The 27138-nt window shown below is 39.0% G+C and overlaps 1 protein-coding gene across 2 annotated transcripts in view; it reads left to right on the forward strand.

Moving 5' to 3' along the window:
- Positions 1-1958: 1958 nt before the first annotated feature.
- micu2 (mitochondrial calcium uptake 2) overlaps positions 1959-27138 on the forward strand; it is a 463232-nt gene continuing 438052 nt past the window's right edge. For both annotated transcript variants that reach the window (XM_072577388.1, XM_072577389.1), the window contains exon 1: positions 1959-2200. In XM_072577388.1, coding sequence (XP_072433489.1) covers positions 1970-2200 — 231 coding nt within the window. In that variant the 5' untranslated portion in view covers positions 1959-1969. The remainder of the gene's footprint in view (positions 2201-27138) is intronic.

The raw sequence follows: 27138 nt of genomic DNA on the forward strand, positions 1-27138 counted from the left end.
TGAGCCTTGTTAAATTGAAAAGTTTTCAATTGCTTTACTTTTTGTTCAATATAGCTAAATACAACAATGGTTACCCATGAACAACTTGCATTTATATTACTTCATATGGGAACATCACCACCTGTAGGTTCCCCTCCAAGCCACTTATAATTCTTACTTGGAAATATAACACTGTTCCTTTACAGTTGCCAGGTCAAAATTCTGGAATTCCTTAACCCTAACAGCATTATGGGTCTACCTAAAACAAATGGACTGCAGCGGTTAAAGAAGGCAGCTCACCACCACCTTCTCAAGGGCAACTAGGGATGGGCAACAGATGCTGTCCAGCAGTGATATCCATGTAGCACAAGAGAATAAAAAATATCCAATGAAAGGTTTCAAGGCTTCCAAAAATACATCAGACCAAAAATTGACTTGGAATAAACAAAGGAGACAGTAGGACAAGTGAACAGAAGCTTTTTGGAAAATGTTGGTTTTAGTAAGCATCTTGAAGGAGAGAAGTTGGTTGGTTTAGGAAGTGAAGTCCTTTGGGCCTAATCCTTTCGCTGCTACCTGTACATGAAAGAAGTCAGTGAGCAGGTCAAATTACAATATAAATTGAGATTTTTCAATTTGAGATATCAGGTGCTTGCTGGACTGGGAAATAGGTTTGTGAACAGAAGGTGAGGATGAATGGAGATTGCTGTGAGTTAGGCAGTGTATTTCAGTTACTGTTTACTCCCTTTCTCCAATGAACCCTCCTGTATCCCACTCTAACAATCCTTCCTCTTCCTTACTCCTTGCCCCCACCACTCCATGCAAAGAACAGACAAGATGCTACTTCTGAATTCCTGGAAGGATGTCAGGGATTTTGTAGCTTGTTTAGGTCAGTGTTGCATTGGCCTAATCAATCTAAGATGGTAGTGCAATTAGAAGACAAAAATAGAGCAGAGTTAACTGAAACAAACGTTCAGGGAAAATGGGCACATCACAGTAATATGGAGACCAAATTCTCTGAACACTGAGCCAAAGATAAGTCACAAACAGAAACACAAAAATAGAAGGACAAAAGGGCAAAGAGATATTCATACACTGCAAATCATCAAAATGATCAAAAGAATGCACATTTCCGAAGAGGTACAGACATGTAACTGCTGGCAAGATGATTCATTCATCAGGTGAGCAAGCAACTCACTGAGGCATAGCAAGGGAAGGCACGCAAACGCAATTATATATTTGTTTTTACTTTAAAGATGTATGAACAAAAACTCAAAATCAGAAAATTTTTATTACAAGTATAAATGTTAAACATTACACAAGAAAGCTCATCCGTAGCTACCCTTATAATGTGATTGAGGAATTTGCAGAGTTGTAATAATATGATTAACACCACAATGTTAAGTGCCTGAGTGTGTGAATTTGTGATGGTCATTCACGGAGAGTCATTCCCTAAATATAAAAATTGAGTTGTAAAAAGATGATAAATAAAGTAAAATTTCTGAACTAGAAGACATCAGGATAAGGTAGACTTTACTCAGTTATAATGAAATTCAAGAAAAACGTTTTTAGTCAGTGCAGTGAGAATGGGGAACTTGCTATCATAGAACTTATTTAAGATAAAAGTTATGGGTACAGATAAAGGAAAGCCAGAATTCTAAAAAGTGAAAAGGAAAAGGGTTGTGCAGATAGACCTAGATGAGGAAGGATTGAAGGAAGTTTGGAGAAATCTGTGAGCTGACTGGCCTTTGCTGTGCTGAATATTCTCTAACTCTACCTTGCAAAAGTCAGACCATTTATTCATGAATTGTATATGCAGGCTAATCGTAAGTGGTTGCAAATAAGAATAATTAATTTATCTTTTAAAATAATAGTGTGAAATCAGCCCTCTCTAGCTCATACTATTTGGTGACACTCCAGATGTTGCACTTGAATTGACAGACGGCGCGAGATGACAGCTGCTCTCGCGAGACTTCTCCACTATTCCGGCAAGATGGCGGCCTGGAAGTACCTCTCGCTCATCATCAAGGAAACTGCGGCAATTTCTCCCAGCATCAGGAGTGCCGTGATCCCGAAGAGGCTGAGCCCCAGGGTCTTGGTAGGGCTTGCAGCTGCCGGAGCTGGGGCGGTGCTGGCTGGGGGCCTGATGTTTCACAAAGCTGAAAGTCGGTGGAGGAGCAGCGACCTGAGCCGCAGGTACAGTGTGTATGCGGCTGAGGAACAGGTAAGACAACAATCAGCTGTCAGCTCCTGTCACTTAGACTGCTTTCACTCCCCACTATACCCAAAGAGTGACAACAGTCTCTGTACCTGATGCTATTTCTCAAAGGTTTGCCAAGCAACTTAATACGTCAGGGAGTATCACAAGTACAGTGAGTTGTGCCAGCTTCAAATCAAATATAACCTAAAGTTACTTGTTGCAGTTCCTTTTTTATTCACTTTACTATCGTTTAATTAACTGCAACACAGAACTGTCATCCACAGTCGGTGCTTAAATAGCGTACTTTGTTCACAGTGAAGGCAGGTACACAGTGCATTGATTATGGACGGCTTTTTTATTGTGCTGTTGTGTATTGAGGTTGTTTTATACAGTTCTTATACATACTAACTATAAACAACTATCTAAAACTGGATTCAGTAGAGCAAGTATTCAAACCTCTGGGTGGTGTGCTGCTTTCAGGGGAATTTTTAGATTGGATTGTACTTGTTGTAACACTATTATGGACTGTGTTACCCTGGTATGGACTGCATTACCTTTGGAATTGCAAATTGCAAAATAACATTTAGGCTGTAATACAGCCTTGATTGAAGTAATTAAATAGTTTGGCACACTTTTGATCAGAGTAACTTTCTGTATATTCATTTTAAAAGTTAATATTCCTAGCCAATCATTCATTAATTACAATTACTTGAATTTGAACTAGCTTTTATGCAAGGTTTGAAATTAATTTGCAATATGAATTATGCAACTCAAGTAAAAGAGCATAGGTGCTTCTGTTTTGTTGCAGGATTTCCTTTTAAATTAAGTAACTACAAATGACAAAGATTAGTCACAAAAATGTTTAATGTGATACTTCATATGATACTGAAAGAATACTCAGTTTATATATAGTACAGGACAATGGAAAGAAAACTGTAACAGAATGGTGTGAGTAATAAATAACCACTGGATTTAGATCACGTTTGGGTTTGAATATTGCAGAAAAGAGAGATGTGTTGTCAAAGTTTTGTTTTCAAGAGAAACACAAGAAAGCCAAATTTCATCCAGTCAACAACAATTCATGCAACAAAACACTAGGGTGCTGATTATTGCTTGATAACACCATCCGCACGTGGAAATATATCACTGTTCTTTCAGCATTTCTGGGTTAAAATTGTAGGTCTTACCTAACAGCGTTGTAGGTCTCTCTAGACCAAATGTACTGTAGTGGTGCAAGAAAGCAGCTCACCACCAGCTTCTCAGGATAACTAGGGTGGGATAATTCACATTTCCAGGATAATTCTGGAATGTAACTAGTTTCTGCAGATGAGTGCAAAACCTGATGGAGCTTTATATGGCTCAAACAGATTTGACAGCGAATGGCTAATATTTGTTCAAATCTGTGTCTATGTCTAACGACTGGGAGTCAGTAATGAAGTATCATTACTTTGTTACTGAGAGGTGAAGTGAATTTCCTTTTATAGGGATGATTGTTGGAGCATGGAGCTTTGCAGTAGGAAATATTGAGGAAGGGCCATTGCATCTTTTAAAGGAAAATGGGATCAACAATTTGAAGTTGAATACACAATTTAAAGAGAGTGGAGTGACCAAGGCAGTCAGATACGTTTGGTTGATTTGCCCAAGCCTAGAGGCAGCAATAACCTGTGTTGGAAACTGCCAAGGCACTATTTTCCTCTTTGAAAATTGAAGTTGTCAATTTTCTAAAAACTATTGAGATAAATTAATGTTGCTTTATGATAAACAATTTTTTACAGTTTTCTTAAGAACAGTAATGCACTTTCTCAAATCCAATGTGGTTGTGTGTTTGATGTCAAAGTTTAAATCAAACTGAGATATTTGTGTATATTTTTAAAATATATAGCTCTGTCGGGCACTTTTAATTAATAAATGTGTTGTGTTAAAGCTCTGATTATTGCACAGAGTTTTAGAAATTATTACTGTTATGAATTCCAGGTAAGGTTAAAACATGTACCAATATTAATTTATGTCTGTTCTGCTGTGAGTAATTTCCAGATAATCAACTCTGAAATGGACTAGAAAGTGGAAGTGCACTTATGATCATTACCACGTCAATACTATTTCACAAACTGAGCATTAATGATATTCCCAGTTTACTTGGGAATGCCTGTTAATATTTCCAGGAAATGTGGTGGCATAATGGGCTAATGTTCTGGGACATGGGTTTGAATTCCAATGTACCAGATGGTGAAATTTGAATTCTGTAAAAAGAAAACTGGACTAATGTAGTCTAATGGCAACCATTATGTCAATTGTCATTAAAAAAATGGTTCACTAATGTCCTTTTTAGGGAGGGAAACCTCCCATCCTTATCTGATCTGGCCTACATGTGGCTTCAGACTCCTGCAATTTAGTTGACTCTTCATTGCCTTTTGGGCAATGCTAGTCTCGCCAGTAATGACCATATCCTTTGAACAAATATTTTTTTAAAAAAAGAATACTGTGTGATTTGAGGAACTAGGTATTCCCATGCAACATCTGACCTTCTACCTTGTTTGCATAGGTGCTGGAGGTCAAAGGTTTGGAAAGGATGTTAGAGAAGGTTTTGCAAATTGCTGCATTTTTTTTGTGTGTAAATATTGATCACTGCGCTACATTGTGGAGAAAGTGAATACTTATGAATGTGGATGAGTACAAATTCACAGATATACTTGTGAATGGAAGATTGGGTATTCGGTCAAGTGTGCTATTTCTAACTAATTGCTGCATTCACAGTCTGGCAGCTATCCCCTCTAGTATCTGGACAGCTTGATTGGCGGTGGTACACTGGGGGCAGATGCTGAAAGTCTTTGGTCGACAGTACATTCTGTGGCCTAACTCCCCTCATGCTTTCTCCAAATGATGTTAATGTGGAGGTCATCTGAATTAGTAGCATAGATTTCTGTGCCCATATTTGCCCTGGTGCCATGAGACTTCCAGGGTCCAAAGTTAATGTTGAAGTCTCCTATGGTTGCTCCTATCCAAATGTATACCAGTGTGCTGCTACTTCTGGTGGGGCTTTCTTACCATAAAAACATAGGATAAGGCCTCAAGCTGCTCCACCATTCTGTTTGATCGTGGCTGATCATCCAACTCATTAACCTCATCCTGCCCTTCTTCCATATCCCTGATCCCTTGAGCCTCCTCCTTGAAAGCACAATCCTTTGGCCTCAACCACTTTGTGTGGTAGTGTATTCACAGACTGAGCACTCTCTGGGTGAAGAAATTTCTCCCTTCAGTCCTAAAAGGTTTACATATTATCCTTGAAATATGACCACTGTTTGTGGACTACCTCTGCACCCCACCACCACCACCATTGGAAACACTTTCCTTCTGTCTCATCCTGTTAGAATTATATAGGTGTCTAGAAGATCCACCCCCCACCCCCATTCTTCTAAACTCCATTGAATACAATCCTAATTGACTCAGTCTCACCTCATATGTCAGATCTGCCATCCCCAGGAATCAATATGCTAAACCTTCGCTGCACTACTTCTATCGCAAGAACATATTCACTCAGATAATGAGACCAAAACGGTACGCAGTATTCCAGGTGTGGCCTCACCAATGCCCTATACAATTGCAGCAAGACATCAAGGCCAACATACAGTTTGCCGCTTCACTGCCTATTTTTTCAGCAACTGGTACATGAGGACATCCTGTTCTTATTGGTCATTACCCTCTCTTAATTTACAGCCATTCATATTTTTTCTACCTATAACCTCACATTATACTGCATCTGCCATGCATTTGCCCACTCAACCTATTCAAATAACAATACATGTCTGCATCTTCGTCACAGCTCAGCCTTCCATCAGCTTTGTGTCGTCTACAAATTATGAGATATAACATTTAGTTCCCTCCTTGAAATCATTGACATATGTTGTGAATAGTTGGGGGGTCCTAGTACCAATCCCTGCAGTATACCACTAGTCACTGCCAGCCATTCCAAACCATATCCATTTATTCCTACTCTTTGTTCCTATGTGCGAGCCAATTTGCTATCCATCTCAATGCACTAGCCCCAATCCCGCAAGCTTCAATTTTTCACACTTAATTTCCTACGTAAGAATTTGTCAAAAGCCTTCTGTCCAAATAAACTACATCCACCAGCTCCCCCAATCAATTCTACTAGTTATATCTTTGAAGAATTCTAGTGGATTTGTCAAATGTGTGGAATGGTGGGTTGGAGGAATCTTGAACAGTGGCTGTTAGACATACTCAGAATGATACCTACGTCAGGTTGTTCCCACATATGTCAATGGAGCAACTCTTGCAATTTTGATTTCAATCCCCAGATGTTAACAAGAAATGTTGATTTGGCTAGATATGCCATTATTTGTGTCCACGTGCAATACTTAATTGGGAGTTCCTCTGATTTTTGTCTTATCCTTTATTTTGTTGTGGTTTGATACAACTGAGTAACTTGTTGGGACATGTGTTGAGTTAGTCGTCAACCATGTTAATATTGAACTGGAACTACAGGCAAAACTAGGAAAGGACTATCCCTGAAAAAATGGAAGAATCATGGGATTTTTGATTATCTCACAATGTAATTGTTACTTTTGATGACAGCGTTTTTGTCCCAGACGTGTTTAATTTGAATTCACAAGGTGAAATTTGAGATTGGAATATTTTTCCAATAACAATGGAAGTCTGCTTTGCAAAATGAAGACCTTGATCAAGCACTACCATGTTGTCATCTTTGTCTTCCTAAACAATTGAAACCCGGAGATAGATACAAATTATGATGTAATTGTGATTACAGAGACATGGCTGCAGGGTTACCAAGTATGGGAACTGAACATCCAGGGATATTCATTATTTAGGAAGGAAAAACAAAAAGTGAAAGAAAGTCGGGTGGCATTGTTAGTAAATGAGTAACTGAATGAAGTAGTGAGAAAGAAGTATGACAGTAGGCCCAGAATAAGAATATTAGCATTTGAGCAAGGTGCTTTATTGAAATGGCAAGCAAATGGAAAGTCAGAGTCATTTCTATGGACTGAGTGGAGGTGTTCCACAAACCTGTAAGTCAACCTGCATTTGGTCTCTCCAATGTAAAGGAGATCACATTGTGCATACAGTAGACTAGTTTGAAAGAAGTACAAGTAAAACATTGCTTCATACGGAAGGTGTGTTTGGGACCATGGACAGTAAGGAGGGAGGAGGTGAATATGTAAGTGTTACACTTCTTGTGATTACATGTGAAGGTGTCATGGGCAGTGAGAAAGTGCTAGTAGTGATGGAGGAATGGATCAGTGTGTCATGGAGGGAATAGTCACTGCAGAGTGCTGACAGTATAGGGGAGGGCAAGTGAAGACATGGGGTTCCCCTTGTGACATCATAATTCACTCCTTATCACTCCGAAATTTTCTCACTCCACTATGCATGTAATTGCAGAGGATGCACCACGTGACCATTAACCACCTCCTCCTCGCCATTCAAGACACCAGACACACCTTCTTGGTGAAGCAGCATTTTACTTACTTTCACTGTAGCCAACTGTATTTATTGCTCACTATTTGATCTCCCTTGCTTTGGCAAGACCAAACACAGACTGGCTAACTGCTTTGTGGAACACCTCCATTCTGTGAGAATTACTCCATCCTTCCAGTTGCTTGCCATTTCAATAAATCACCTTGCTGTCATGCGAATATTTTGTTGTGACCTGCTGCAATGTTCCAGTGAAGGACAATACCGCCTTGAGGAACAATATTTCATTTTCTGCTTAGGCACTTTGCAGCCTCTAGGACTCTATATTGAACTCTACAACTACAGGGCCTGCCTTCTCCTTCAGAGCTTGATTGCTTGTTTCATTTATTTACGTTTGCTGTCAACAGAGAGGACCAATTTTCTCCCTTCATATCTTAAATTTATACCCATTTTACATCTCTATTTCTCCCTTATCCCAGTTAGCAACCTGTTTCTTCTGTAGTGGGCCTCCATACCATCTGTTCCCTTCGCTCATCCTCTGTCTTTGTCAAAAGTGTAAAACACATTTCCAACCGCTTTCTGTTCCAAAGAAGAGTTATTTTGGCTTCGAGACAATACATATATATCTCCACATATATTGCCAGACCTACTGAGCTTTACCAACATTTTCTGTGCTTGTTGCTAAAGTTTAATAGTCCTCTTTAGTCACAAGACCCATTCCAGATTTAAATATGTTTTCACAAGTTTTACAGAATTAAAAAAGTTTCTCATAACAAGTCCAAAAGGAATGATACTTAATAAAAACAGCGGTTACCTGCATTGGGCCACCAGTTCACAATATCTTTTGGGCATTGGATTCCTGTTCTGTTCTGATGACTGAAGTTCTTCTGTCTTTAGTCTTCCATTTTTCATCACTAAAAACCTAGGCATTTAATAATCCTTGCTGGCCACTACCTCTTGAATAATTAGAGGCAAGTTGAACTCTCATTGGCTTTATTAGTGCATGAACAGTTCATAGACAATTTTAGATTGGTTAGCTACTCTATGCCTAATTCCTAATTTCTTACTTTAGAAGTAATGGCAATATTAATGGTGTTGCTTCCCACTGTCTAATTCTGTCCCATGTCAATAATTTTGAAGATTTGTTTTTGTAACAATTTGTTCCTCTTAGCTGACCAACTCCATTGATCTTTACCAAGATCAGGTAGTAGCAGTAAATGGTTAATGCTTAGAGTGTGTAGTGTCACCTCCAAGACATTAACTGTCATCCCAAATGTCCAAATTGATGCATGTGTAAGTTCTTCAAAGCTACCAATATCCTTTAATTACAAAAACAATTTGTGACTTCACAATAATCATTGATACCTAAAACAGGTTAATGCACAAAATGACAATACATATACACAAAGGTCTATTTCATACTTTAAATTAATATTTTAAAGCCTAGCTATGTCTTTGAATAGGAATATTTTACCTCAAAGCATGCTCATGTGTTAGACTCAGTTTACATTAGTCTGAGCCATAAAACAACCATATAACTATCAACTTTACTTTTGGCCTAGCCAGTCACTCCTTCCCGACAGAAAATGCTCTACAATCAACTGCAATTAAACAAAATGTCATTTGATTCCTCACTTGCTGAATGAAACCAGAACGAGTAATTGAAAATAGCTCAGTAAAGCATTTCCATTGACACACAGCCTCAAAACATCTGCACATGTTCATCTGATATCTTATGGTTCCTACTGATATATTCTCCACTCTCTGCAAACAGACAAAAACCCCACTTTTTTGGTTGCACACATCCTGATTGACTTAAAACTTCAGCCAAAATCTGGTAACTGACCTGAATGGTGAAGTCCCAGGTTTCAACATTTCCTGCTTATCTGTTTATGAATGGGTCAGGGAAAATGTGGCCACTTTCTTCACAAAGATGTTCCTTGAGGAACAGCTCAAATTGTGAATCTGTGCCTAGCCAAGCCAGATAATCATCCACATACCAAACTTGTGCATTTAGAGATCCATTCCAGATTGTTTATCAATAATTTACTGACTGAATCATAAAATGCCTGTCGTGTGGAGGCATCCCTTTTGGCCCTCACACTAACCCTCTGAACACTCCAGTAACCCTGTGTTTCCCATAGCTAACTCACCTAATCTGCACATCTTTGGACTGTGGGAGAAGATTCGTGTAAATATAGGGAGAATGTCTGTGTGGAGTTTTCACAATCACCTGAGGATGGAAATTTGGGTCCCAAGCACTGTGAGGCAGCAGTGCTAACCATTGAGCCACCATGCCGTACCATCTAAAGACGATGAATAAATTGTAACTGCTTGCTGAACAGTATGACTTTCAAAAAGACCAAAAGATATAGGACCAAATTAGGCCAATCGGTCCATCGAGTCTTCTTTGCCATTTGATCAAGGCTGATACGTTTCTCAAACCCATTATCCTGCCTTCACCCGATAACTTTTGATCCCCTTACGAATCAAGAACCTATTTATCTCTGTCCTTAATACATTGAATGACTTGTCCTCCATAATATTCTGTGGTAATGAATTCCACAGATTCATCACCCTCTGGATGGAGACATTCCTCCTCATCTCAGTTGTAAAGGACCATACCTTTTAATCTGAGACTGCTCTTGGATTCTAGTCTCTTCTCCTAATGGAAACAGCTTTTCCACATCCACTCTATCTAGGCCTCTCAGTATTCTGTCAAGATTCAATCAGATTCCCCCCTCATCCTTCAAGCTTCATTGAGTACAGACCCAGAGTCCTCAACTACTCCGTTATCATTCTTATGAACTTTTTCTGGACAAACTGCAAAATCAGCATATCCTTCCTTAGGAACAGAACCTAAAATTGCTCACGATATTCCAAAAGTAATTTGACCAGAGCCTGATACAACCTCAGCAGTATATCCCTGCTCTTGCGTTCTAGAAGTGAATGCTGATATTGTATTTGCCTTCCTAACTGCCAAATGAACCTGCATGTTAATTAACCTTAAGAGAATAATGAACTAGGGCTCTCATATCCCTTTGTTCTTCAGAATGCCTTTCCCCATTTAAAAAAATAGTCTTTGCCTTGAGTCTTCCTACCAAAGTGCATAACCTCATACTTTCCCACATTGTGTTCCATTTGCCAATTCCTTGCCCATTGTCTGAGCATCTCCAATCCTTTCCTCACCATCCCCACCTCCTCAAAACTGCCTGTCTCTCCCCTTATCTTTGTATCATCTGCAAACTTGGCAGCATTGCCCTCAGTTACTTTGTGTAGAACGTTAATGTATAACATGAATAGTTATGGTCTCAACATTGACTCCGGCAAAATTCCACTAGATAAAGGCTGCTATTCTCAAAAAAAGACCCTTCATCCCTGCTTTTTGCCTTCTGTCAGTCAATTGTCTATATGTAGGAGAAAGTGAGGACTGTAGATGCTGGAGATCAGAGTCAAGAGTGTGGTGCTGGAAAAGCACAGCAGGTCAGGCAGCATCCAAAGAGCACATGAATTGATGTTCTGGGCAAGAGCCCTTCATCAGGAATGAGACTTGTGAGCTGAGGGGGTAGAGAGATAAATGAGAGTGGGGATGAGGCTGGGGGGAAGGTAGCTGAGAGTGTGATAGGTAGATGGAGGTAGGGGTAATGGTGATAGGTCAGAGAGGAGGGTGGAGTGATAGGTCGGAAGGAAGATGGACAGGTAGAGCAGGTCATTAAGGTGGTGCCGAGTTGGAAGGTTGGAACTGGAATACGGTGAGGGGAGGGAAAATGAGGAAACTGATGAAATCCATATTCATGTCATGTGGTCCTCTACACATGCCAGTACCTTGCCCCTACCATGGATTCACATCTAATTTAGCAGCTTCCAGTGCAGCACCTTGTCAAAGGCCTTCTGGAAATCTAATTATTACATTTACATCCACTGGGTCTTCTTTGCCTAACTTGCTTGTTACCTCCTCAAAGAATTCTAACAGATTTGTCAGGCATGACCTCCCCTTGACAAAGTTGAGAGTGTATTGCTAGAAAAGCACAGCAGGTCAGGCAGCATCCGAGGAGCAGGAGAATTGACATTTTGAGCCAGAGCGCTTCATCAGGAATCAGGGTCTTGCCTGAAACGTCGATTTCCTGCTCCTCGGATGCTGACCGACCTGCTATGCTTTTCCAGCAACACATTCTCGACTCTAGCATCTGCAGACCTCACTTTCTTCCCTTGACAAAGCTGTGTTGACTCATCCCTATTTCACCATGCATTTCCAAGTCCTCATAATGGACTGTAAAATCTTAATGTCCAAGGTCAGGCTAATTGGCTTTCCCATCTTCTGATACCCTCCCTGACTCCAGAGAATCCTGAAAGATCACCACCAACACCTCCACAATAAAACCCTGGGGTGTACTGCGTCCATTCTGGGTGATTTGTCCACCTTCAGAATTTCAGCACTTCTTCTTTAGTCTTGGCAACTACACTCACTTCTGCCCCTGACTGTCTTGAAATTCAGGTATGCTGGTGACCATGATAGAATTCACCCTGCACTTTGAGAAGGAGAAGCTTGTATCAGATATAACAGCTTTGCAATTGAGTAAAGGTAATAACCTTTAGATTCTGCCATGGTCAATCAGCTCCTGATCTCATTACAGCCTTGGTCCAAACATGGACAAAAGAACTCGAGTCCTGAGGTGCGTGAGAGTGACAGTCATTGATATAAGGCCACATTCAAATTACTGTAGCATTGAAAAGCCTTAGCAAAACTGGAATCAATGGATATCAGGGGGCAAACTCTCCTCTTAGCAAACTTGGAATCCATCTAGCATCAACCCCTGAATCGATCACTGCTGACACGCTTGGACCACATTAAGTAATCTCCTAACATTGTTGGAAGATCTGCGGTCCTTTGTAAAACCTATCTGGTCTTCTTTGACAATGGAAGACAACACTGTTTCCAGCCTTAATGTGAGACTCTTAGACAAAATTTTAAAATCAGGTTTTAAAAGCAAGACGGGCCTGTAAGAAGCACAGTCCTCCAGGATCTTCCTTTTCTTACGGATGAGGGAGATATCATCCCCTCTCATGGATGGTGGGAGGCAATCATGACGCCCTGACAATATATTTATGAATTCTTTGTAGAATTCACTCAGGAGACCATCAGGGCTGGGCGCCTTTTCATTTGAAGCTGCTTCACTGCCTCTTGTATCTCTTGCACTGTTAAAAGAGAGACTCCTGTTTGGACTCCTAGAAGATCCAGGTTCCTAAAAAAAGGATTCCATCTTAGCCCATCTGTCCTCAAAGCCTTCCAACTGGTATAATTCAGAATAAAATTTCCAAAATGCAGCTTTGATCTTTTTAGAATCACAAGAGTTCCAGTCTCTTCCTTGATTGAGCTAATAGATTGGAGGGGGCCGTTCTTTTTCCTAGCCAGATATGCCAATTATTTGCCCAGCCTATCGCCATGCTCAAACATCTTTTGTTTCACAAAGGAAAGTTCCTTCCTCACTGTCTGTGTGAGCATGGAATTGAAGATGGACTGAAGAGCTGTGACCCGCTGCAACTTGGCCATCAGTGGCCTGTCAAAATATGCTGTCTCAGCTGTCTTTAGTCATGCTTTGAGCAGGCACTGCTGTTCTCCCTTCTGTCGCTTCCGGCTGGCAGGGTAAGAGATAATTATCCCCCTAGCAAAAGCCTTAGCAGTCTCCCAGAAAATAGACGGGTTACTAGCCGTATCCGAATGCTTTAAACTCATGAGAAAAATACTTGAACTTACTATCCATGAGAATAAAGGAGTCCATTTGCCAGTGCCATGAACCTGCTACATTGCCCTTAATTTTGACAATGAAATATGCTGCTGCGTAATCAGAAATGGTGATATTCCCAATTGTGCAGGACATCACCAAATCCAAACAAAATGCGGGGGCTAGGAAATGATCAATCCTAGTATTGACACTTGTGCAGATTAGAAAAATGTGAAGTCCCTACCCATAGGGCACAGATGCCTCCAAACATCCACCAGTCCCAATTCCATACATAAATCAACTAGTTGCTTAGATTGCAGAGGAAGTTTTGGGGGGCATTTAGGCATTCTATCCACCATTGAAATCACATTAGGACCGGGCGGGAGTGCTGGTCCGAACTGGGCCTGAGCACCACATCCCAGTGAACTCTCGACCTTCACCGAGCCTGCCTCAACATGCCAACCAAGAAATCACAGCAGCCAGTCTTCAAAAAAACTTATTGGCTTCCCACTTTCCACTCCCTGCGGCAGCCCGACAACCCAGATATTCTTCCTCTGACTTCTGTTTTTGACCTCCGACCTGCTCTATTTAAGGCCCAGATCTGCTTCTCGAGGGCCTGGATCCGCCTTGTCAAGGACTCAATCACGGTCTCCGATGCTGCAGTCTGCCATTCAATCTCCTCCATTCGCTTTCCGAGCCCTTCCAGCTCCTGCTCCTGTTTGTACAGCATGGCCGAGATGAGTTCCAGCCTGGTGCAACTCTCCTGGATCGATGCCTCGATCATCTCCCGGAGCTTCATGAACTCTGCAGCCAAGTTCTGTTGGTTAAGTGATTCCAGCAGAGTTGCAGAGGAGGTTGAAGCTGTGGTCACAGTCACAGACGTGTCCAATGCTGCTCGGGAATGTCCTGTGTGTTGGGAGTTACCCAAGCCTTTACTTTTAGTCATCTTCCCTTACGAAAAAAAAAAAAAATGATTCCACCAATGTTTAATTATCGGATTTTTCTGAAATAACTTGGATGGAGAGAGTAAAAGCACCACTTTACCTGAGTTGTGGTGCAAATCTCAGCAGGGCAGACCTATCAGATCGCCACCATCTTGGATCCCCCCAGAGCAGAGACCTTTCTAACTGTTTCTTCCAGTAATGAGCTTGGGAGCCAGTTATTTCTGTCTGCTGAGAAAGTGGAAATGGCACATGATACAAGAATGTTATCACTAGATTGCCAGTAAATTAATAATGGCATGTGTGAAATTGAATCACTTAACTTATGATTGGCATGATTTATGAATGTTGCCTTTTCAAATATGGATATGTCAAGTAAGAGCTACTTGATCCACCATACATACTTGTGTAAAAGTCTAATTTTTTAAAACAATTTTTAAAATTTAAATTTATGGGGTCGACTATTACATGGATACTACTTTTGAGAGGGAAGGAGCAGACAAGTAAAGAGACATTGTTTTATACAGCATAAGATGATGATGCTGCTTGGTTGGACCATCATTGACATAGACAATCTGAGGTAGACTAGGTACTGTACGCAGCCAAAAGCAATGGACATAGGTCATGAGTTTTCATGATATACAGTGATCAATGATTTGATCAGGGCATCCTTATCATGCAGCATGGTGTTAATATGCTGTGTCTCCGTATCAGACTTACACGGTGAACAGATGGCTAGAAAACTGTACAAGGTTACCAATAAGATCAGTCTTGGTGCGCATGGAACTGAGGGAATTCCCAATGTGTGTATTGACCAGTGAACATAATAATTATGTACTGTAAGTCTTGAGAACCCTGTTGCAAACTTCTCAACTAATATATTGAGTAAAACGAATTTGCTTGATTGCTCCAGTTCAATGGTAAATTTGTGTGAGAGTGGGGTTTATTAAGTCATGTAAAAAAAAATTCTTTAGTCCAGCTGCAGTATCAAACATCACAAATGTGTCACCTCTATAACAGGGTCAGGACGTCATTGTATTATTCTTATTGTGCAACAAAGATGTTATCAAGTGTTGGGTCTAAAGTGAATCCCATGGCCACTTAAAATTCAGTTTGAGTATGCATGGTGTCATTGTGACTGAACTCAACTGACTGAGTTGGTAGGTTCATGAGTTCAAAATGCAGAGATTCAGACACCGGTGGTACATCTATGTCGCCATGATATAGTGATTTACTCCAACACTTTTTTGAGTGTTATGTTGGTAAATAAGCTCACAGTCCTGAAATAGCACATGAATGTGCTATAGCTGTCTATATGTAGCACAGTGCATATCATTAAAGTATATTGACTTTGTCATAATTTGTACAATTACATAGTGGTATTAATGTACCAACGACAGCTTAAAGATAATTCAACAACAGTGAATTGGTATGGAAAAAAGTTATAGGCCCATAATCTTTGAGTACTAAATTTCACTTTTGGAAGTATGAAATATTGTCTTTTTGGAGGGGTGAATATCGAATTGCATTTTGACTTTTGGATTATTCTTGAAATTTCAATACTCTCTGGGTTCAAAAGACAGATTAAAAACTATAATAAGCATAGAATTATATATTGCTTTTATGACAACCGGATGTCTCCAAGCACTTTACAGCCAATGAAGTACAATGAACTTCATTAAAGTGCCTTTTAACTTCAAAAGTGATGTGTTAACTGAGAAAAGGGAGTCTTTTTTTGGAAGGTACCTTACTCCAGAAAGAGTTCAATCAAAAAACAGAATTTACAAGCTTTTATTTGATATAATGTGGTTCTTTAAAACAGGTAATCAGAAAATGATTACTAATTGTTTTCAATTCTGCTTCTGTCTACTATACTAAAGTAACCAGTTGGAGTAGTACTCTAATTGTTCAAAAGTTGGTCATCAGTTTATGGATTATAATCCCCCTTTGAATTAGATATGTCCCCCTTGGTAGGAATACATTTTATTTCAATGTTTGAGCTTAAGAAAAAATAAATTCTCACTGAGACCACACTATATTTTAAAAATTATTTTAATGCACTACTGGTGTATGTTTAAGTCATTTTGAAAATTAAATATATATCACCATATTAAATATGCTAGTCTTTAGCATAGCAAAATGGCAATCGCAATATGTGACTGAATTGGATTGTGTTTTGATAGTCTAGCACTAAGCCCCCCCTCCACCCCCCCAAGCCCCCAGAATTTGCAGACTAATAAGGCAGCCTGAGCGTGAATTTGGTACTTTCCTTGCACCCACAAATATGTTCTACCCATAAGAAGGTAGCTTAAAGATGGCTCAAAGTAACAAAATGTTCAGAGAGAAAAATAATTTTTCACAAAACTGTTCATTGTCAAATTGATTAAAATGAATAATAAAGTTATATGCAGCTTATTTGGATAACTGAGAATAAAAATGTTTCTGCAGAGTTTTTGGACCATTAAGCTTTTTAAAATGTCAAATATGGGGTATTTCCTTGCATTTGGTTCAGGTATTAATACATAAACATAAGTGAATCATTAAAATTATAGTGCATATTGCATTTCACAGAATTGCTGAGTAATTTCTGGATTCCATGTATTGGTATTCCTTTGACTCTTTCTCCTATACCATTAGCACATACTAATATTGTTTTCCTGTTCAAAATACCTTGTAGATGCCATCTAGTAAAGTTGCGTTACAGCTGCATGCTGATGGAAATAATTAGTTGTTTTGTTGGAGAGGCCTCTTATAATGGGAAATCTAAATTGGCAGGTTTCAAAGGAAAATAAGATTTCATCAAGAAAAACTGTCCCCTGTTTGGAATATGTAAGAAAACAAAATAGTGCATAATTACATATCTCTTAATTGTGAGCTTTTTGGTTTAATGTTGCCCCAAAACTTTAGGATAACTGAGTCGAGTTCAGAAAAGGGTCTTGGTAATCTGTATTAACTTGTGTTTATAGAAAAATTGCCATGCAAGTCATCCAGAAAAAGGATACTACAGTATAATTATTTCATGTCGAGTTGTGCCAAGTCATGCATGAGCCAAGTGTAAACAGAAGAAAGATGTTTGCAGTCCCAAAAAGCAGGAGTAATGATGGGATCACTGTGATTTGATAGCTTAGAAATAAATAAGCTGCTGGGAAACATTCACTGTGTTCCTATGTTAATTAAAGTCAATTTAGAATTAAGTGTTGTATTTGATGTAGGGAAGTTATTATTAACAAGCAATGTAATAGTTCATAAGCCAAACTGCTTTTATAATTTTTTTGATATTGGAGGAAAATATACTGCATATAAAAGCAGAAGTAAAAATGCAACTGGACATGATGAATTTAAGTACAATGTTTGCTTCCTGATTAGATATTGGAACTTGTGCATAACAGATTATCTTGGCATCTTCCACTTTTGAATTCTTTGAGTTAGAAGTACACAGGAGTCAATCAAATAAGTTCAATTTATTCACATTTCTTCAAGAAATTACTACACAGAAAAGTTCTTTTAAGACAATATTGTTTTTTGAGTACTTTATATTTTTCTTGACTTAAATTTAGCAAAATGTAAAATCCTAAAATATAGCCTCAATGTTGATTAAAATCATAGTAAGCAGAATAATAAGTTCACTATATTGAGCAGTGTAAAAATTCAGTGACAGGAGTTTCTGCTAGATTGCAATAGTTTTCTTGCCCAAATTTGACCAAATACATATATATGATCAAGGAAACTTGAGCACAAATTCCATTTATTGCAATTCAGTTTCTTTTATTTTACAGTTGAAAAACATAGTATGAAGCAGGCCCTATCACTGAAACTGACCAGGTGTTCAAATCAATCATAATTACAAGTTTCAGCTCATTGCACCACTTAGAACCCTTAAAATTCAGCTTTTTATAGGGTGCACAAATACTACTGTTTTAAAACTTTTAATTTCAAATTTATTTGGAGAACTGTATAACAATGTAACTTGTAAATGGATCTTAAGCCAAAAATGCTTAACAGCTAACGAGAAATGGATTACTTGTGTACTTAGACAGTCATTCGCATGGTTGTTATTTCTGATAACCCTATTTTATGTTGTAATTTATATAATTGCACCAAGCTACTCAATTTAATATATCCAGGAAAGCTTATATTGCAAAATAGGTTTTCAAAAAATTACTTTGAAATAATATGGTGCTAATTCTTTTTAAGGTATATTGGATTTGAAATGTTAACTTTGTTTTCCCATCTACAGATAGAACATAGAACATTACAGCGCAGTACAGGACCTTCGGCCCTCGATGTTGCGCCGACCTGTCATACCAATCTGAAGCCCCTCTAACCTACACTATTCCATGTATGTCCATATGCTTGTCCAATAATGTCAGCAGACCTGATGAGTTTCTCCGGCACTTTGTTTTTGTATTAATGTTTGATTGTGGTGGTTTCTAACAAATTTCATTTCAGGATATGTAAATAGGGTGCAAGTTTCAGAAATAACATTTCTCAAGACAGGAACAATTTGTACTTTGACCATCAATTGTACCAAAAGTGGAAATGTTTACCCTGCATATTGGCTAATTGAATGATTTGCTGTTTTGTTTATCAGGATCATATTAGTGAGCTTGGGTGTCACATATGATAAAAATCCTATTTGGAAATATTCAATAGAGTCAAATCTGGCAACATCCTTGTAAATCTTTTCTGAACCCTTTCATGTTTCACACATCCTTTCTTCGGCATGGAGACAAGAATTATCTATGTTTCAAAGTGGAAAGAAAGATTGGCATTTCTGCTAGTGATGAGCAGAATGTTCTAGAATCATTAGAATGTTTGTGGCATTGAAGGAGGCCATTCAACTGTTGTGTCCAGGTCAGTTCTCTGCTAGTCTCTTTCTCTGCTGTCCTGCAACTGTTTTTCTCAAAGTGCTTATCCAGATCCATTTTGAAAGTCAGAATTGGATTTCTGATCCAAAGCACCTACAGTCATAGAGATGTACAGCATAGAAACAGAGCCTTTGGTCCAATTTGTCCATGCTGACCGGATATCCTAACCTAATCTAGTCCCATTTGCCAGCACTTGGCCCATATCCCTCCAAACCCTTCCGATTCATGTACCCATTCAGTTGCCTTTTAACTGTTATAATTGTACCAGCCTCCACCATTTCCTCTGTTTTCTTCATGTTGTCATGGGTTTTTTTGCCATTCATCTGTGTTGATGCCCTCTGGTTCTCAACATTTCTGTCAATGGGAACGGTTTCTCTTGAGCTGTTCTGTCAGGACCCCACATGATTGTGAACATCTCTTATATCAAATCTCTCAAAGGATGTCAATTCCAGCTTCTCCAATTTGTTCACATAACTGTAGACTTTTATCCTTGGAGCCTTTATAAATCTTGTAAATTTTACCTGCACCCTCCTCTTTCTTCATACTAAAATGTACCATTTAATAGTTAACTGTGCTAAATTGCCATATGTCCATCCATTCTACAATCCTTCTCATAATGCCTCCAAATTTTGTGTCATTTGTAAATTTTGAAGTGCTGCCCTGTTCACTCAAATCTGGATCATTACTATATGTCAAGAGTTACAGGAGTCCTTGTGCTGATCTCTGGAGAACCCCAAAATATACTTTCCTTCCATCCAAAAGTAACTTAATTTCTACTTTCCCTTTCAGGTCATCGAAAAACTTTCTATTCAAGCTGCATGTTTTATTCCATGGCCTTCAACTTTGTTAGTGAAGTTATTATATGTTCTAAACACCTTTTGGATGTCGTTATTTGCCATTATCAGCCATATTCCCCTCAGCAACTCTCTTCCTTTAATGAGAAACTCAATCATGCTAGTTAACATGATTTGCATTTAATAGATCCAGGCAGGCTTTCCTGAATTAATGCATGTTTTTTCCAAATGGCTATCAATGTTGTCCTAATTTACTATTTCAACAAGTTTCACCACCATTGAGGTTATACTGTTAGGCCTGCAATTGGCAGACTTTTTTATTTATACCCATCTTTGAACAAAGGTGTTACGCTTGCAATTCTTCAAACCTGCATCTAAGGAAGAGAGACAAATTATGGGCAGCACCATCACAATTTCAGACTCTTGCAGGTGATATGACTATAGATGCTTCAACTATGCATTGGTGATGGAGGAACGAATGTTAAAGGCACTAGATGAGGTGCTAATTGAGTGTGCTGCTTTTTCGTGGATGCTGACCAGTTATTGTATTGTGTCAATCCAGGCAAGTAGAGAGTATTTGATCACTCTCCTGAAATATGCCTTGTACATGGTGGGCAGACACTGGGGAGATGGGGCTCTCTGCAGAATTCCAAGCCTCTGACCTGCTTTTGTGGCCAAAGCATTGGTATGATTGACCTCATTCAGTTTCTGTCCTTGGTAACCCTCAGAATGTTGATAGGGGATTGAACAATGGCAATACCATTGAACATCATGGTGCACTGATTAGAATCTCTCATTTTGAAAATAATCATTGTCAGGCATTTATGTGGCATGATTGTTACCTCCCACTTGTCAGTCCAAGCCTGACAGTGTTCAGGTCTTACTGCACATTGAGGCAAACTGCTTTGGTATCTGAGCAGTAGCAAATGGCACCAAACATTGTGCAGTTGTTATCAAACATTCTCACTTCTGACCTTCGGATAGAGAAAGGTCATTGATGAAGCAGCTGAAGATGGATGGGCCTAGGGCACAACCCTAAGGAACTCTGCAGAGATAGTTCTGAAATAACTGACTTCTGAGAACCACAACCGTGGGGCAAGGTATGACTCCAATCAGCAGTGTTTTCCCCCCCCCCCACTTCCTATTGAATTCAGTTTTGATAGGGCCCCTTGATTCCATACTCAATCAAATGCAGCCCTGATTTCAACTCTTTTGTCCACATTTGCATTAAGATTGTAATGAAGTTAGGAGCCGAATGGCCATAGTGAAACCTTCAAGTTGAAAATCAGTGAAGAGGATGTTCCTTTGCACTGTCAATCACCCCCTTCCATAGCTTTGCTGATAATTGAGAGTGGACTGATAGGACAGTAATTGACTGGACTAGATTTGACCACCTTCTTGTACACAGGATATACTGAGTAATTTTCTACAACATCGGTTAGCTGCTAGCTGTATTGGAACAACTAGTTCTTGTGCACAAGTCTTCAGGACCATTGCAGGAATGTTGTCGAGGACCTTAGCTTTTGAAGTATTCAGTGTTTTCAGCCATTTCTTGATATCATGTGAAGTGAATTGAATTGGTTGAAGATTTGGCATCTGTGATGCTCAGGACCCCAGGAGGAGGTTAAAATGGATCATTCCCTTGGTATTTCTAGCTGAAGTAGAATACAAATACTTTAATCCTGTCCTTTGCACTAATGTGCTGATCTCTCATATCATTGAAGGTTGGGGTATTTCTGGAGGTTTCACCTCCTGTTGGTTGTTCCATAGTCTGGCACTATTCACAACTGTGTGTGCCAGGACATCAGAGCTTAATCAGATCTGTTGGTTGTGAGTTCACCTAACCCTAGCTGTGTTCATGCTGATTCTGCTGTTTGGCATGCAAATTAGTCTGTATTGCACGTTCACTAGGTTGACACCGCAATTTCAGATATGTTTGGTACTTGGATAGCAAGCGCTCCTGCAATCTTCATTGAGTCAGAATTGATCTTCCAGCTTGATTGTAATGGTAGAGTGGGGATGTGCTGTTCCATTAGATTACAGATTTTGATTGAAAACAATTCTGTTGCTGCTAATGGGCCACAGTGCTTTACAGTTTTGAATTGTCTGTCCACGGTGATAGTGCCACACTGGAGATTCTGAAGATGGATCTTTGTCTTCACGAGGACTATGCGGTGGTCACTTCTATTGATAATATTATGGACGGAAGCTTCTGTGATGAGTAGATTGGAGATCATGAGGTCCAGTTGACTTTTTTTCCTCTTGTTGATTCCTTTACCATTGTCTGTAGACCCAGTCTTTGAGTTATGTTCTTTATGGTTCTGCTAACTTAACCAGCAGTAGTACTACTGAGCCACTCTTGCTGATAGACATTCACATCCCCCATCAGGATTACACTTTGTGTCCTTGGCAACCTCTGTGCTTCCTTCCAAGTTGCATTCAAAATAGAAAATCGCTTTATCACCTAGAAGGGACAGAGTGGAGCAGTAGGTGGTAATCAGCAGGAGGTCTGTTTGCCCATATTTAACCTAATGCCCCGAGGTTTCAAGTGAATGTTCAGGGCTCCCAGAGTGTTGGTTCCAGTTTGCCCTCACCCTGAGACATCTCAAACCCAGAAGCATTGATTGTCTTTGAAGTTCAACTTCACTTTTGTTATACAGGTAAATTACAATTAATTAATGCACTTGAATATGTAATGAATTGGAAATTGAATGTTACACTACATTTATTCCAAATAATGTTTGAAAGTTTATTTAACTGTGTGTGTATATCTAACAAGATTGGAAAATGTTTATTGAAGATTTTCCTCTCAAATGATCCATGTTTGAATCTCTGAGGAGTAAATTACAAATATTTTATTACATAAGATATTCATGCTGGCAAAAGGGTTGTGCTTATGCTTATACATCAGATGTGGGATACGTGATCTGTTTCTAGTATGATCACTTCTGTCACCTTTTGGTAAGGAGGTGTTTACTGCAAAGATTTGTAAGACTCCTGAAAGAGATGACTGATTAGTAAACCAATTGGGAAATCAAGTGAGTTTGGATAAAATGAGCCTTGTATGGGGAAAACAAAATCCAGGGAATAGGGAGCATTCTGAGCCAATTTTGATCTTGTTGATTGCTCGGCTGAGATATCAGTAGAATACTGACTATATAATCCACAAACGTTTCCTGACTGTAAAAGTTTGATTCTGTACATTCTGAGATTATTATTGAAATAGATTTCAGTATAATAGTTAGTATGAAACTAATGCATACATTTCCTCCACTCCAAATGTTTTTAATACACTTATGACTGCTATCGTTGATTCCTTGTCATTGCGATCTCTAGTGAAAATATTTGACTAACCAAAAATATATAGAGACAGCCTCAATCATGAAATTCCTTGTTCTGCTACTCATCATATAGCAAGAGATAACAGCAGACATATGGTAGTGATCAACACAGTTTCCATCCATTTCTATAAATCGTTCTTCACCAACATTCTAAACACATTTTTCATTGAACTCACTGACCTACAGCAAAGATAAAAACAAGAATCTAAACATCATCTATCATAACAAGCTCACCATTGATATCCCTTAATAGAGAAAAAAAATAAATTGTAACCTTTAATTCTAAGAAGACTGGCAGAAGTCTATATGCAAAAATTAACCATCTTTTTATGATTGCTGCATGAACTGCTTTATGTTTTCACTGGCATTTTCTGGTTTTTTTTCTAATTTAACGTTTAGTAAAAATGATATGAATTTTTGTTGATGCTGAGGTCAGATTTTGAAGGTGACTATGCTTATATTGTTACCTTTGATTTATCCTGTCAAGTAACATTGTCAACAGATTAATGATGAGTAACTGTTAGTCGTATGCTTTTCCCTAGAATTGAATTTGTGCCTGTTCCTTGTGTTTTCGGATTTCATGCCTGTTACGCTACAGATTTCAAGGAAATAATTTGTTGCTACTGTCATATTGTTGGATGGAATGTTGCATTGCTGCAAAATTTCTCCTTGAAATCTGTCACTTTATTTAAAGCTCCAGGAATGATTTGGAACAGAATATGATAATTTGCAATTTTTCTTTAAAACAATAATCGAATAATTCCATAATTATGGGAAAATACCAGTATGATCTGCTATTGGGTTTTGTCAACAACTTGAAGCCATCTAGTCAGTTATTTTGCCACTTTGTCAATGAACTCTTTTTCAACTTAATTGAAAATGATATTCTGTATCAAATTCTATTTTATTTCAGGTTTAATAAAAGTGAGAATGTCTTCTGCCATTCAACAGACTGTGTTCTTTCATTTAAAAAAAAAATAAATTTCTATATTTTTAAAGAAATCTTAATAAGTGACTAATTCCAGAGGATGGTAGCAAATACTAAATCTAGGGACATGAGCTTCTTAAGGAAAGAAGGAACAACTGGAGATGGAGGTAATGTCGCTCTTAACGTATTTAAGGGACACCTGGGGCACCACTGCAGCTGGATTCTACTTTAGGTGGAGAGCTACAAAATGAGCAAATCTGCTTAGAAATCTTTAATGTGAAAAAGACAAGGCTAGCATGAGGGTTGCACTATATATCATCAAAACAGAAGAATTAATATATTTTGTTGTATCAAGATGTAATAAAGATATGTGTTTCTTCAATTTGTCAAACACAAATTAAAAATATGTAAGTACATCCGAATTATAATTGGAAGATGTAATCCCCAACCCAGTACATCAGGAAAGCTGTGAGAGGCAGTATGGATGTTGACCTGGTAATGGTTACTGACTCAACCCACCTATAAGAGTGCACGGAGAATGACCAAGTATCTCACAATCTGAGATTCAGAATTACAGACATCAGGAATCTTGTACATAAACTCAATACATCTAACTTGAAATAAATGAGGAATGAGCTTTAAGCAAGTTAATTTGTAGGATTTATTCAACAACATTTTAGTAGAGGATATTATATTATATAAGATATAATACTGAACATTCAGGATAAATATATACCTTGGCTCGGCAAACGTAAGCTAAACAAACATGATCCTAAAATTGTACGTGAAATGACGAGGAGGAACAACTTCTATAAATCATGAAAAGTGACCCATTAGTTTCATTTTATTATGGTTTGAAGTAATGGAATTGATTTATTGGAACTGAGTAATGTAAGTAATGGAACTGAGAAATGATAAGAAAAGTAAGAGTATTTTTAAGAGTGGGAGGTGTGAAGAGACTAGGAAAACAAAGGAGAAAGTCACTGATTGGTTAGGCCTTGGAAGATTTAATAAAAAAAGATGTTGAGGTGCAACCCTTAAAAAGAATGGTCACGTATATTGTAAAGAAACAAAGGTTGTGTCCAAATGTGACTTGCATTTCATTAACAGCTATAGAAAGAGACCAAGACAAGGTCAAACTCAGATTTATCTCAAAGCAAAATCCAAAGCACAGAGAACAGGATGGAAGCAGAGTTGTTGATCTCAAGTTGTTGAACCTACTGAGTTCAGAAGGTTGTAGAATGCTAAGTTAAAAGATAATGTGCTGTTTTCAAGCTTGCATTAAGTTTCACTGGAACAAAATAGCAGAATAAGGACAGAAAGGTCAACATTGAAACAAGATTTTTAAAGAATTGGACACTCTGGAGACAGGAAGCATGTTTCCACTGATGGGTGAGTCCTGAACCAGAGGGCACAGTTTTAAAAATAAGGGGTAGGCCACTTAGAACAGAGTTGAGGAGAAACTTCTTCACCCAGAGAGTGTTGGTTGTATGGAATGCTCTGCCCCAGAAGGCTGTGGAGGCCAAGTCTCTGGATACTTTCAAGAAAGAGTTGGATGGAGCTCTTGAGGATAGTGGAATCAAGAGTTATGGGGATAAGGCAGGAACAGGATACTGATTGAGGATGATCAGCCATGATCATAATGAATGGTGGTGCTGGCTTGAAGGGCAGAATGGCCTACTCCTGCACCTTTTGTCTGTTGTCTTTTGTCTAAGATGAAGAATTGTGATGACAAAAACTAGAAGCTCAGGATCAAGCTTACAGACTGAACACGTGTTCAGAAAGTGGTTGTCCAGTCTGTGATTGGTCTCCCCAGTGTTGAAGAAACCACACACTATGAGCAGTGAACACAGTATACTAATTTGAATGAATACAAATAAATCATTGCATGACTTGGAAGAAGTATTTGAGGCCTTGGATAAGAGGTGTGAAAGGACAAATGTTGCAAATACATGCAAGGGAAGGTGCCTTGGAGAAGAAGTGGAATGTTCAGCTTGAATGAGGTGTAGACTAGGATATTGTGGAAGGAATAATCCCTACAAAATGCTGAAAGGGCAGGTAGGGGAAGATGTATTTAGTAGTTGCAAATGCTAGAACTGTCAAAAATGGTGTGGAATATGATCCACTGAGTGTAGATGACAGGGGAAACACTATCATAGTGATGGCAGAAGGGAGAAAGTGAGGACTGCAGATGCTGGAGATCAGAGCTGAAAATGTGTTGCTGGAAAAGCACAGCAGGTCAGGCAGCATCTGAGGAGCAGGAGAATCGACATTTCTGGCATAAGTCCTTTATCAGGAGTATGGAGGGAGGAGAAGAACTTCTTCAAGGTGGGCATCTTTGGAAGAGGCTTCACAGTAAGATTTTCAGTGACTAGGAGAAAGTGAGGGCTGCAAATGCTGGAGATTCGGTCGAAAAGTGTGGCAGTGGAAATGTGCAACAGGTCAGGCAGCATCCAAGGAGCAAAAGAGTCGACATTTTGGGCAAAATCCCTTCATCAGGAATGAAGGGCTTATGCCTGAAATGTCGACTTCCTGCTCCTTGCACCTGTTGTGCTTTTCCAGCATCACACTTTACGACTGATGGCAGAAAGGGAAAGGGATGAGAGTAGAGACATGTGAAAGGCATTGGATAATTTGGAAAAACCTTGTCAGCTACATTAATTGGGAATCCTCATTTGAGGAAAAAGGGGTGAATGTCAGAAGTGCTGTCAGGAAAATAGCTTCATTGAAGCGGACAGTGGAAACAGGGAGATGGAATGGAGTCTATCCAGGAAAGCAGGATGGGAGGAATTTGATGTAGGTGTGAGAGTCTGTTGGTTTGTGGTGAACATTAGTTGGTAGCCTATCTCCAGAATGGAGGCAGGGTAAGAAGGAAAGAGACAGAGATGAATTAGGTTGTTGTGTACAACTTGACAA

The sequence above is a fragment of the Chiloscyllium punctatum genome, chromosome 9 (genome assembly GCF_047496795.1).
Source record: "Chiloscyllium punctatum isolate Juve2018m chromosome 9, sChiPun1.3, whole genome shotgun sequence".
Classification (NCBI taxonomy): Eukaryota; Metazoa; Chordata; class Chondrichthyes; order Orectolobiformes; family Hemiscylliidae; genus Chiloscyllium; species Chiloscyllium punctatum.